This window comes from Microdochium trichocladiopsis (genome assembly GCF_020744255.1).
Source record: "Microdochium trichocladiopsis strain MPI-CAGE-CH-0230 chromosome Unknown B0I36scaffold_11, whole genome shotgun sequence".
In the NCBI taxonomy this organism is placed as follows: domain Eukaryota; kingdom Fungi; phylum Ascomycota; class Sordariomycetes; order Xylariales; family Microdochiaceae; genus Microdochium; species Microdochium trichocladiopsis.
The window spans coordinates 1,582,453-1,595,467 of NW_025763554.1; the positions used below are offsets into that span (position 1 = coordinate 1,582,453).

The 13,015-nt window shown below is 57.5% G+C and overlaps 4 protein-coding genes across 4 annotated transcripts; 2 read left to right on the forward strand and 2 right to left on the reverse strand.

Annotated features, from left to right (window-relative positions):
* Nucleotides 1-604: 604 nt before the first annotated feature.
* B0I36DRAFT_336020 (S-adenosyl-L-methionine-dependent methyltransferase) lies at nt 605-2,661 on the reverse strand. Its single transcript, XM_046155559.1, has 9 exons — nt 2,269-2,661; nt 2,040-2,182; nt 1,946-1,987; nt 1,797-1,863; nt 1,710-1,737; nt 1,637-1,649; nt 1,148-1,580; nt 1,008-1,092; nt 605-951 (listed from the first exon to the last, which is right to left on the reverse strand). Exons 1-9 carry the CDS (start codon nt 2,458-2,460, stop codon nt 806-808), a joined length of 1,149 nt encoding a protein of 382 aa, XP_046006740.1. The 5' UTR covers nt 2,461-2,661; the 3' UTR covers nt 605-805.
* Nucleotides 2,662-3,760: 1,099 nt separating this feature from the next.
* Nucleotides 3,761-4,365, forward strand: B0I36DRAFT_336024 (uncharacterized protein). The gene has a single exon (XM_046155560.1). It carries the CDS (start codon nt 4,081-4,083, stop codon nt 4,333-4,335), a length of 255 nt encoding a protein of 84 aa, XP_046006741.1. The 5' UTR covers nt 3,761-4,080; the 3' UTR covers nt 4,336-4,365.
* Nucleotides 4,366-7,081: 2,716 nt separating this feature from the next.
* Nucleotides 7,082-9,062, reverse strand: B0I36DRAFT_354751 (carotenoid oxygenase; the record flags this gene model as incomplete). Its single annotated transcript, XM_046157343.1, has 2 exons — nt 7,082-8,969; nt 9,031-9,062. The coding sequence occupies 2 exons, from the start codon at nt 9,060-9,062 to the stop codon at nt 7,082-7,084; spliced, it is 1,920 nt and encodes a 639-aa protein (XP_046006742.1).
* A 2,643-nt stretch (nt 9,063-11,705) lies between these two features.
* Nucleotides 11,706-12,614, forward strand: B0I36DRAFT_253783 (FDD123 protein; the record flags this gene model as incomplete). The annotated part of the gene is made up of 1 exon (XM_046150778.1): nt 11,706-12,614. One exon carries the CDS (start codon nt 11,706-11,708, stop codon nt 12,612-12,614), a length of 909 nt encoding a protein of 302 aa, XP_046006743.1.
* Nucleotides 12,615-13,015: the final 401 nt, after the last annotated feature.

The following is a 13,015-nucleotide window of genomic DNA, read 5'->3' on the forward strand; positions in this document are numbered from 1 at the left end:
AATGTGATTCCAGGCTTGCTCCTTCAGCACCCTCCTCGGCAGGCACACAAGTTTTCAGCCAGGATCGCGAGAACACAGCCCATCGTCATCATGATCCTGTGAACGCGGGGGATCCGTCGCACCTCCACCATTCCCCGCGTCCGAGGCTCAAACAAGCAGAGGGCAAAAAGGGGAGAGAGAATCATGAAATGCCTTTCAGGCTTGATGAACTCACGAGAAGCGGTGTTTTCGTAGTGGCGAGGGAATGTTGCCTCGCGGCGCGCGACTGTCAAGTGCCATTGCCAAGTGTCGGAAGACGTTGGCTGGTTGCTTATCGACGTTTCATGGCCGACGCGGCCTGCGACTTTTGTCTGCATTGACAGCAGGGATTCGATTGCTGGGTCCCGTTCCGACACTTGGAACAACAAGTGAACTAGGACTTTGACGTAGCTCACATGCCGCGATCTTGTGCCAGTGCTCAATCGAAGCACCCGGCATGCAGAATATCATGGCTTGCACAGACTTTTTGCTAAGCTCTCGACGTCTTTCACCTATCGCACGTGTGTCAGACCATAGAAGTCACACTAGCCCAGATACAAAGCAACAATCACTGTTCCTGATAATGTTTAATAATCTTTCTTATTTGTGCCGAGCCCGAGAGGACCCCATCCTGATCTTTTGGTATCTAGAAACAACCTTGGAACTGGTGAAGTAGCTTGCTCATACGCTGGACCAAGTCATCGTGTAGTCATACGAAAGCAGCAAAAGTGACAATTCCGCGGCATGCGGCACCACTGGCAAGGCTAGCATAGCCTAGTGCCGTAGCTCAAGGTTTCCTGCCGATGACAACCCTCATGGGATAGTAAGCGTTGAATTTGCCGGACTTGAGCTCTTTTCGCAGGTGCGCAGCGTACACTGCAATCTCTTCCTTGGACCAACCCATCACAGAGCTCCACATGAAGGTGACGAAGCCTGCCAACTTGTCAGTACTGCACCTGGCATATGTTGGGAGCGGAACCATATCCTACCTTCAACATCTCTCTGGAGAGCCAGCTGTGCATACTTGCCGACAGTCTTCATCTTCTTGTCAAGAGGCCAAGCACCAATCGGCACCTGTAAAAAATCAGTTGCAGCCCATACGTCAAGGGCGCCATCGCGACACTCTTACCTTGAATTCGGTAACCTGGACATCTACGAATCCCGCAGCCTCCATCGCCTTCACTTGAATGCCCTCCTCGTGCACGGCGAACGTGCGGTTGAATTTCGTGCCAGCTTGCAAAAACACCTTACCCCATTGCGCAAGCGCAGTATCCGGGCCTACGGTTGCGTCGTCGCTCTGAATCACGCAGGATGACTCTTTGTGCTCAAATATGCCGCCTGACTTGAGGGCCTTGAAGATCTCCTTGTAGAGAGCGGTCCAGTCGCCTATCGAGCCCACCAGCCAGCGCAGGTGGATGTAGTCGAATGTGTTCTCGGGATAGGTCCACGGCTGCGTGATGTCGTCTACCTCGAATTTCAGATTGACAGGAATCCAGTGTGGCTGTTGTGGCGAGATGTCCAGGCCGATAACTTCGGCCTCAGGATGTTGGTCTGCAAAATCACTACAAGACGTCATCTCAAGCTCGCAGAGCATCATGTAATGGGGTTCGTTGCTCACATTGCCCATATGCCTGTGTGGACCAGTCAGCTGCTGTGTGCGCCAATATCGGGGGCTTGCGAGGGACACATACCTGTTCCGCAACCGACATCGAGTACTTTCTGTAACAACGAATCAATAGGCGCGTTGGCAATGCCAGGTGTTAGGCGGATGGACGAACCCCAATATTGTCCCCCAGGTCAGCCAGGTATAGCTTTCCGTCTTGCATCAGTGTTGACATGTGGTGGCTGCCGTACAAGCCTTGGTCAGCAGGGGAGTCTCACCACGGACCGTACCCTTGCCCGGACACCAATCACGGTGATGACCTACAGGATGTCCATTGCCTCGTCGTGCTGAGCATCATTTGGGTTCCTTGAGCCGAGTCAGTCTTGCTGTTGTGTGACGAAGGGTGTAACAAACGAACCATGACTGGCCCTCGCCGAGCTCGCTGTGGTATGTACGGCCATGCAAAGTGCGGTACTCGAGAATGCTGGCGGAAAGCGAGGCTGTTGAGCTGACAATAGACTCGGCGTAGGCAGAGTCGTTTTCAAATTCTTCCTCTTCGTCCTACAGCCTCGGGTGGGAAATGTGTTAGTCGATCAGGCTGGGTCCCGTGATTCAGCACCAATCCGCGAGGAGACGTGAGCACGTACGGCGCGCTGCTGCCAATGAGACGCAGGCAAGATGCCTGCCGAGGCGGGGGGAGGCGTGGGCGGCGGAGGTTGGCTCGCACCAGGCTGGCCCTCTGTCGTCGGTGCGTCCGTGGGCGGCGAGGAAGCCTGTGGAGGAGGAGCAGGGACCGCAGGGTCTTCGGGGACGATGGCAGCTGCGGTTGAGGAGGCCATGTTCACAGAGGCTTTCCGGCAGATGTGACTGGGATGGCAGCCGGCGGCGGCGGCAAGGTGGCCGAGAGGGCGCAGGTCCAGGGACGGCGAGGGCGCGGTCGGTTCGTTGGACTGAAGAACGAAGGTGACGTTTCGAGGATCACACGAGCTGGCAGACGCGGGACGGGCAGTCTATTTTAGTGAGCTAGTGGTGCCGGCGGGGGCCACTTGCACGGGGAAGCACCGCTAGCCGGGCGGGTGCGCAAGGCGGTTCTTAAATTTCAACCACAGGGAAGCCACGCCGCCTGCCAGCATCATCCTCGCTCCACGACCACGCCTGCCTGCCAGCCTGCCTGCCCATTTGCATCCTCCATCAACTCGTCGTCGTCGTCGCACAGCTGCCGCCGTCTTCCCCCATCGCTTCCTTTGTCTTGCATCCCTTGCGACTCTGCCCGGCCGAATCCCTCTGGTACGCTCCATGGCGCAGAGGCCATGGCAGGTCCAGTGCCTCTCACGTCAACCGACCCCGCGTCCCGCGCAGGAAGCCCCGTCCCGTGTGCATCGAGTTTCGCGATCCTGACGATGCAGGCGGGGTGGGTCCCTTGTGTGAGCCTGCCTGCGCACATGGCAGTCCATCGGCCACTATATCAGAGGCAGGCATTCTGCACGATACCCTGAGATGCGCAGGGTTCTCCTCCCTGGATACGCAGCCATCCATGCATCTCCCGAACAACGTGGCGGACCCACCCGCAGCCAACCGTGGCGTCCTCCTCTCCTCGAATCCTCGTGCTTCCTGTTGACAAGGAAGCCAGCAGACCGCCAGCCGACCAAGTCTACATACACACTCTGTACAGCAGCTGAGACGCCGAAATTGACACTGACAGTGCTCCCATGCCGCCACCATCCAGCCGCGGCTCTTGGCAACCTTCAAGTCACCGCTTGCGAGCTGTGCTCGAGTCGAGCCGCCTGCCATACTCGACCTAGCGCTCGGAACGACAGCGCCATGCGCCCTGAGCAACGGCCCACCACGGCCGGGTATCCTTGGCCGAGGTGCGGCTTCTAGTCCACTTCGGCGGGCATTCTGGCCCCTTCGCGGCACAAAACGCTCTGCACGTCAGTGGAGGCCGTCAAGCCTATCGGGCTCATCACTGGAGGTGGTCCACTACGCTACGCGGATGCCGCTCCGTCCCCGGTCGGCCTAGTACAGTAGGTAGTGCGAGACGAAATACCCACTGCCCTGGCCGTTATTACACCCACCACCAGATCGATCCCAGCCACGTTCTATTCTCCTCCGTCAATTGCAATCAGTCTGGCACATGCCGGCAGGTGTTCAGCCATGAGACGCTCGAGCTCACGGTTCAGTCGCAAAGCCACGGAGCGGCCCCGCAAGCTACACATCCAGGGCGTCTCGAGTCACGGGTTGCAAGCCGATTCGGTATGCGATGCACTCTGTTGACCTCGTTGTGCAGCGCAACATGACTGCAGCAGCAGACCAATGCGCATTCCCTTGATCCCCTCAGATGCAGGCAGGCCCCCGGAGATATCAGTCACATTCAGCCATATGCACGATGTGACAGCCAATCCGGTGGTCGAAGTCGCCGGGCCGTTGGCCGGGCTCGGGAACTGCCGCGGTATCATCCGATGGGCCCGTTCAGAAAATCACTGAGCAAAACCTCATCACACCATAAGCGACCAAAGAGGCCCTCCTACTGTAGCACTGCTTCAGATGACGCCTGGAACAGCACGATCGCACTTGGTTGTACACCCCGAGGCACAGGAAGCTGGTGGGCACGGCATCCTATAAATTCCGCCCTCGCAGGCTTGGTTCTCATCCGAACTGTCCTGGACTCACGGCGGCCTGGGAGATGTTGTTTCTCTTATGCAAACGCTGGGTGAGGAAGAACAAAACAGACATGCACCTCCGGCAGTGGCCGACGACGATCGGCACGACAGGCCCTTTCCCGATGCTTGACAATAATATCTCAGCCGGCCAAACGTCTCCGACCCGCCCACTTGTGTTGTACCACAGCATTTTCTCGTTTGGGCATGAATCGGCTCCTTGTCATTGCTCGACCCCATGACGCTTTGCGGGCACGCAACACGACGTGCAGGAATGACCGCAAACATGAACCCTTGCCGCTAACAGTCCCCTGTTGCGGCCCATGCGAGCAGAGCCTGCCGCGACCAGCATCCGGCAGGCAAGAGGTTGTCGAGTACTTGCCACGATGCGGCAAACAGCTCTCGCCCTGGTGGTCTGGCAGGGGCATGCCACGCCACGCCACGCCATCCTGCCAACCCCTCTTTGATTCGTCGAAGATATTCACTACCAATGGCTGCACAAACTTGAGGAAGCGAAGAAGCAGCCGCCTCGTCGAACGTCTTGTTTGAGGACGAGCACAAGGGCTTGTCAGGCGGGGAAGCATGCAGGTCAGCCTTGCGCCTATTCGTCGTCGCCGTTGGGTGCCGCACAGCTCCCAGGGATTCGACAGGGAGCTTGTCTCGAGCAGTGGCCACAGCTGCGAGACTGGTCAATTGTGAAGGCAGGAGAGCCACGTTTGTTGAGCCTTGCGCAGCGTGCCAGGCAGGACAGAGTGAGACATGGCTTCGAACTCGTCACGCATATCATCCACGATGGAGACAAAGTGGCCCGAAAATCAACCAGCCCCGGTCTTATCGTTCTTCCCTCCACGAACACGCATGCATACCGACGACGCATATTATCGCATGTAGGTGGTACTTCGCAACATGCCTGGCTGGGTTCTGGTGGCATAGCCATGATCAATTGCTGCGTAAGCAGCACATAACAGATGCAACAGCCCGCAATGCGCAGCGCTCGTCCGGTCCGGAGTCGGCACGGTCGCGCATGGGTTGCGCGCCCAGGACATGTTCGACATCTCACGTGGACCGAGCACGTTTCTCCACGCGCAAGTATGGCATTGCACGTTGTTGGCAGCTGCGCATCCAGTCCCAAATGGGTATTTTGACAGTTCGCACGGCTATTGGCTGTAATGTGGTACGGTCACCTGGCCCGGAACACCCAGATGGACATAGACCGTCAAGAGATGTTGTTAGTCATCATCGCCAATTTTTTTGGTTCTTCTTGTCGGGCGAAATCGTCTGTTTTCCTTACTGGGCAAGAGTTGCGGGTTCTCCAAAAACGTCAGGCCAGCCTCCACACCAAAGGTTGCCGAACTTGGCCCCCAAGCAAGACACGAACGACGAGCAGTTCATGTGCGGCAACAACCACAGCATCTCTCACACAAGGGCCTTTGACCAGCTCGACATCAGAGAGTCAATCGGCACAAGTGACATGCAAAACGCATAACAACTGACCAGCAGGAAAGCAGGGTATCAAAGGGAGGAGGGAACAGAGCAACCAGCATTGCCAAAGAGAAAAACGCCCGGGAAGCCCCGCGGCGCGGCCCAACGTCCTCCGAAGTTCCGCCTACGCACGCTAGCGTACAAACTGCACTCCACTCAATTCCCGCTGCGGTTCCTTTCCGGCAGCGCGAAGAGAAGGAAGGGTTTCAAAAAAGTACGAAACATGGTATTTGGACGATGGGGCACCGAGTTTCCCGACTCGATGAAATCGCGAATAATGAAAAGTATGTGTATTGTCGGTTTGGTCAAGTATGCGAGCGAGCGTCTTGTCCGCTGCTTGTTGGTGTGGTGCAGTGTGGGTTGAACGCTTTTCCTCCGCCGCCTTGGCATTCCCTTCCCTCCCCTTCCCACTCCACACAACTCACTCACTCACTCACTCCCCGTCCGACCGGCCCGTCCCTCCCTGAATACAAACACACACACACACATATATTGTAAAGCGAGCAACCCGACCGACTTTCCCCGTTCGGCCTCAGCGGCGCCCGCTTACGGCCAGACGCAGCAAACTCTCTGGCCTCTGGCCCTTTGCGCGCACGCACATACACACACACACACACACACTACACAGACGAACACGCATTCCATGCAGGAAGAACCTAATTGAAGGACCCACGCCAGCAGCACCTCTGCCGCCTTCCGCCGCCATACCTGCAGCAGCAGCAGCGACAGCAGCACCGGTAAGTAGTAGTTCATGTGCGTAGGGTCTTTCCGTCTTACAGGGCGCCGACAATTCGCACGTACTCGGGCGAGCAAAACTAGGGTACTTGACAAGCCCTCTTTTCCACCGGCCTTTGTCCCCAGAAGACTCGAGACGGATTCCTGCTTCCAATTACAGGTCACAGATGGATACGTAGTTCCCGGCGTTGTCACCAATGCCAGTTTTCGCCGTTTGAATATTGTGTGAAAGACAGTTTTCGTGGCGATGAACTTCCACTCCCACCGTTGTTATCCTCCCTCATTAACTCTGATGTACATGCAGAATGTGAAAGCAATGTGCCGCCCGTCTGGGTATCTTGTCACAGTCCTCCGCGCGGACTCCCCCTGCAATATTCTTTCCTCTTTTAGTGCCAGGACAGTTCTCCTCAAGCATGAAAATGGTCAAACAACATCCCGCTCCGCTGTGACAAAAATGATAAGGAGAAAAGAAGTGATATGCCAAATATGTGATCTGAAATGGAAAATATGCCACCGCCCGCATGGTAAAAGTATTTACTTGGCTCACTGAGAAATCTGTCCAGAGCGCCAATTGGATATTATGTACTCAACCGAGCACCTTCTCGAGGTAGTCTCGGACGTGCCAGAGGAGTCCACGGTTATGCTCGAAGACCTGGTCCTTGGGGTCGGCGCCGCGGTATCCGCTAACGGGTCTCTGTGCCGCGATTTCTTCCTCGGAAAACCACGCGCCGTGCAGACCGTAGGGGACACGTTGCGGCAGCTGTATCTTGGCAACGACATCATTCATACTGATGGCATCGATGATCCAGAGCTCGCTGACCGCGTTCTCACCACACTCACCGCTGGCAAGCAGCTGTGACTCGTCAAAGACGTATGTGAGCAGCCAGCCATCGTCCTCGGAAACGCCGCCGACACGTGGGACGAATCGAGCCTCTTGCGCGTACCAGCCGTCGGGCAAAGAAAAGAGCTTGATCGGGTCTTCTGGGTCCGTGCTCTGGAGAACCTCCTCCACGGGTCTGCAGTCGACACAACCCCTGACGTCTTCAGGAGGGTTCTCCTCGCCACGCTTGATCAATGTCCCAACATCGACCTTGGCAAGGCAGGTGATCTTGACCACCTTTCCGAGGCCCGGGGTGAAGCTCGATGATCGTGTTGAGCTGCAGCAGTAGATGTAGCGTGCCTCTCGCATTTCACGCTCTGGTGATAGGACGGGAAATTCAAAAGGAATTGCTGAGAGTCCCCATTGACTCCGAATCTCGGGCTTGGAGCTCGAACCAGGGAGCTCCATGCCAAAGCGGTAGTAGTAAAGTCTCGTTTGCTCGTCCTCGTACAAGTCGTCGGGAATTGGACCGGTCTCCTTGATCTCCAGAGCTGCCGTCTCGTACACAATAGACGCCGACGTGTGCCGACAAGCGACGAGGCACACGGATGGGCCCTCCTTGGGATCCGTTGACTCGACATCCCAGGCATTAGCAGTGTGGAAGATGACGCACGGATTCGTCTCGAACCACTGGACCTGTTCTGGGCTGTGTCGTGGAAATACACCAAAGCGCGAGTTCTCGGTCTTGTCGTAAGCAACAATGGGCAGGCCCGCTAACATCTTGAGCGGGTTCAGGGACAAGGGCAGATCCATTATGATGGTGTGTTGACGAGAAACACCAAAATCGTGCATCATTTTGGGCGACTTGATTCCGGGTACAGGCAGGTTGAACTTCGGCTGTGGAGGGATATCTGCTGCAGAGGGATTCTCAGGCGGAATAACAGAGTATTCCACGAACGGCGCAATGGTAGTGGCGTGGAAGCTGATGAACTCCCTGGTGAGTGGGTCGACTTTTGGGTGACCTGTGGTCCACTCCTTGAAAAACGACAGCACTCCGTCGCCACCGAAACCGTTCTCTTTTGTGGTGGTTGGTTCGTTCTCGGCTTTGCGACCATTGAACCATCCTACGGTCTCGAGACTGGGTAACTGAAAGCGCATGGGTGGGCCGCTCTCGCACGTCGCCAAAGCACGGCCGTCGTGGTAGAGGACAGCTGTATTGGCGACGCTCATTTTCTTGATGACAAATGGCGAGCCTGGCAGTCTGGAGATGAAGGCGAGAAGGAATCCGCGGACTATGGACCAGCAGATGGCCAGGAAGGAGCCGCCAATCAAGGTCGCTATGCTGGGAACGACGCGTCTTTTGAGGTTGGCATTACCGGTGGCGTTGAGATACACATCGGTCTGGACGAACTGGTTAACGAATTCCGGGACGATTTCCTTGCCCGTCTTGCCGGTCCTCCGAAATAGCACTCCAGAGAGCATGCCGTCGCCGTCGAACCAATGCACATCTCGGCCAAGGTCCTTGTTCTCAATCGGGTTTCCGCCATTGCGTACATACTGACCACCAGCGAGGTCTGCTGGGATTGTGCCGGTATACGAACATGGTGTCAAAGCCCTAGTTTGTGTGACGGGGGCGAAATTGCCGGCGAGATACCTGTGGTGACTTATGCTCAGAAATGTGCTCCCGCTACCGGCATTTAGGGGTAACAACTTACGGGTTATCGGGCCGCCTCGTGATCTGTGCCATGGCGAAAGGGGTTCTGGGGACCCAGAAGCGCGCGAGTGCGCACTCGGCTGGTGAGGGGGGGCAGACAAGAAAGTGGAATCTGTCGAGAATGCGCCCGATTTTAGAGAAGGGACTTCTGATCAGGTTATCTAGGTGGAAAGGTCGGCTGTTGGTTGCGATGTGGCGCCCCGAATTGGAGCTAGAGATCGACCGGGCGCCTGCCTATTTAAGACGTCGGCCACCTTGGGGATCAGATATGGAGAAGCGGCGAGTCGACGGCTGGCCGGTTCATTGCGCTTGCTGGGAGCGGGGTTTGAGCCAAGACGACAGCGGCGCCATGTGCCTGCCGGAGCGTGTTGGCCGCAGGGGCAGAACGCCAAACTACTGGCTGTGCGGTCCGAAGGGCAAACCACGAGGAGGCTGGTTTGGGTTGTGGCAACTCGCCAGAGCCAGGGTTTGTGGGGTCGGGTCTTTCGAGGCGGCCGCGACACCAGGGTGCTTGCGAATGCGCCGCCGGTCGGCCACGTTCGTCGGTGGCGGCAGGCCCAAATTGCAGGGCAGCAGTCTCTTCGTCGTCGTTGAGTTGTGGGGGGGCGCTTTTGTGGCTCTCCTGTTTGCCAACTTGTTTAGACGGTTCTGCGAGACAAGGCGGGCGCTGGTGTTTTGGGCTGGATGGAAACAATTGCGTTGGCGCACCGGGGCGAGGCCGCTGTCGCAGACTGTGGCTTGGTGAAGAACGGACAAGGAGCCAGCGGGCGAGAGCAGTGGAAGCACGAGTCGCGGAGGGCGTTGCTGGCGGTTTGCGCAGAGGGCAATAGGGGAAGAAGGTTGTAAAAGTGAGGAGAGCAAGCTCTGGGCGGCGCAGACAAAGGTTGAAGAGTGAGACAAGAGAAGAGCCAAGGCGCCAGGCTCGTCTAGAATAGTGCGCAACAAGCTGCCGTGGTTCTTGGAAGACGCCAGGCAAGGAAGGGTGGAAGGAACAGAAGGAGCACGAGTTGTGAGCGCGAAGGCCGCGGAGGGTGCAGGGGACTTTGCTTGGCCGACAGGACGACGACTGGGGTGCGGACATGACGGAGCAGAGGCAGGCAGACAGGGGTGTGTAAGTCCGGCCGGGAATCTGGGGTGCTACATCGCGCAACGAAGCCGCCAACGACGAAATGCAAAGAAGTGTCTTGGCCAAGCTACGCCTGGGGCCGACTTGGTTTGTTCCTGAGACTGCGCAGGCGAGACGTGGGCGCCTGCGTCCCGCCCTGCAGGCAAACGAACCTCTGGGCCCTCAATCCAGTTCTCCAGCTGATGTCACTGCCACGTCGTCGCACGGGGGGAGGAGCGACCCAGCATGCGCGCGCACGCACGCATCCGCTCCTGCCGAATCAAACACACATCCATCGACAACCTGAGGCCACAGCATCATCGTGGTCAACCTGACTGGTGTGCACCACCACCCGACTGCTGGAGCACCCACCCGCACGACGGCCGCGTTCCTGCCGGTCGTCGCGCTTCGCTTCGCGACGGCGGCCATCATGTCTCGGCGCCGGGGCCGAGTCATCCATGACGCGCTGACGTCAGGCCTGCCCCAAGCATCCCCCTCCGGCCCATCCAGCCCTGCCGACATCATCGCCCACTGCTCAAGTGCCGCCCTCTTAGCTCCAAGGCCCTGCAGATCGGACAAATGCTTGGCGCCATCGACGCCGCCTGCAATCCTCAATCTCGACGTCAAAGCCCGTGCTCACCGCGCATCGCAGCCCTGCCGCTCGGAGACCTGCTCCGCTCCCGCGGCGCCTCCTGATGATTCACGACTTTCCTCGCCGGCCAGTGGGGCCGCTCCGGCGACCAGGGGCGCGAGCAATCCCTGTGGTGCGGACTCGACGAGTATCGACAAAGCTGGGCCCAATACTCCGTCCGGGTCCCCAGCTGGTGAATGAAGTTTGGGTGGTAATGACGGTGGGGGGCTTGCAGTCGAGAACGGGTCGACTGTATGGGCCATGAAGGGAATTCCTCCATGACCTCGCTGGGCATGCGGGCTCGGAATCTCGATGTCATCGCGCGCTGGAAACTCTTCGGCGCCAATGGGATGCACCGGCACCCATCACCAATAGCCTCGGGCTTCTGCTCGCGACGTGCAGCAAGGTGTGCGTCAACATAGCGACTTTTCAGGTCATACGACTGGTCCTGGGCTTAGCTCGAAGCTTGTCAAAGCTTGTCGTGGCACGACTAGCCAGGGATGTCGTCCGATGCGACTTCAACGGCTTTGCGATGGACGGCTCGCTCGGCAGTTTGCAATGCTCGTGCGGCTGGGCTGGCATACCACATGCGGCGATCGCCAGTGACAAGGCGAGGAGGTGCATCACGCGACTAGCTCCTAGTGCCGATTGTTCTCCGGACCTTACACGTCAATTGGTCATCAAGATATTCTCGACGCCATCCGACGAAGCCGGTGCTGGCCTTTCACGAAGCATGATGAAGTCATTCTTGCACACATGGCGTGAGGGGACTGGGCGTCCCCGTCTGGCATCCAATATCATTCAAATACCACAACCTCCAAACGTTATCCCTTTCCTGCCTCCTCCACCACATCCGCAACCAGACCTGATACCCAACGCTGTCAACACAGAGCTAAAGCCCCCCAAGAAACACTACAATTTCCTTCGCGAGGTTGCCAAAATGTCTGGAAATCAGGCCATCGCCGTTAACTCGGGCGTTTTTCGGCACGCCGACCTTGAGATCACCGACCATGGCTCTGACTGGCTCTTCACTGTCTGTGCCATCATGGGTGCCTCGACTGTTGCATTCATGGGCATGGCCTTCTCCAAGCGCCAGACTGACCGCCTCTTCCACTACATCACCGCCGCCATCACCTGTACCGCCTGCATAGCCTACTTTGCGATGGGCTCCAACCTGGGCCAGGTTCCCATCCAGGCCGAGTTTGTCCGGCCTAACAGCTCCCAAGTGTTCGCTGCCGGCACTCGCGAAATCTTCTACGTCCGCTACATTGACTGGGTCGTCACCACTCCCCTTCTGCTGCTGGACCTGATGCTCACAGCCGGCATGCCAACATCGACTATTTTGGCCACCATTTTCGCTGACGAGGTCATGGTTGTCACTGGCCTCGTTGGTGCCCTTACCCAAACCACTTACAAGTGGGGCTTCTGGACCTTTGGCGTTGCTGCCTTCTTCTTCGTCGTCTATGAGATCTTGATCGATGGCCGCCGCCATGCCAACGCCCTTGGCGGTGCCCCCAAGAAGGCCTACAACCTTGGTGGTGTCTGGCTCATTGGCATCTGGTTCCTCTACCCCATTGCCTGGGGCTTGTGCGAGGGTGGCAACGTCATCCACCCCGACTCCGAGGCCATCTTCTACGGCATTCTGGATGTACTGGCCAAGCCTGGCTTCGGGTTCCTGCTGCTGTTCCTTCACCGCAACATCGATGTTGCCGACCTCGGCCTCAACATCCGCGAGCCCGGCCAGCGCAACATTTCCCACGAGAAGAACGGCCGTGGCCACCACGCCACGGAGGGCCCCGGTCCTAACGTCGGCACCAACACTGCCACCGGCGCCAACACTGCCGTTTAAGCGTTGTTACACAACAGAAAACAGCGAATACAAACTCCTTTCGCCCGAGTGCGCAATGGCTCGTGTAGTCGCGCTGGCAAAGCGAAAAAATTTCAGCCGTCCATCCCGACTGGCTTCGCGGATCCAATCCTGATTTCCTTGTCTAGATCATATACCCACACGATCACTTTTTGCAAATGTTTCACCACGTCTACCACGCTTTGTGTGCGGCAGGATCGGTCGTCGACCGGCTGGCAAGTCGTCTCTTGTAATTTCATTCGTAATGGAGCTGTGGCGGCCAGGGCCGGGGCTGCGCAGTAAGGGGAAGCTGGCTTGCGATGAAGAGATGCCGTCCGCCTGTGGCGTGTTTCCGTAATAATACTTCTGAAAAAATCAAAAACACAAAACACAACACCCTCGCA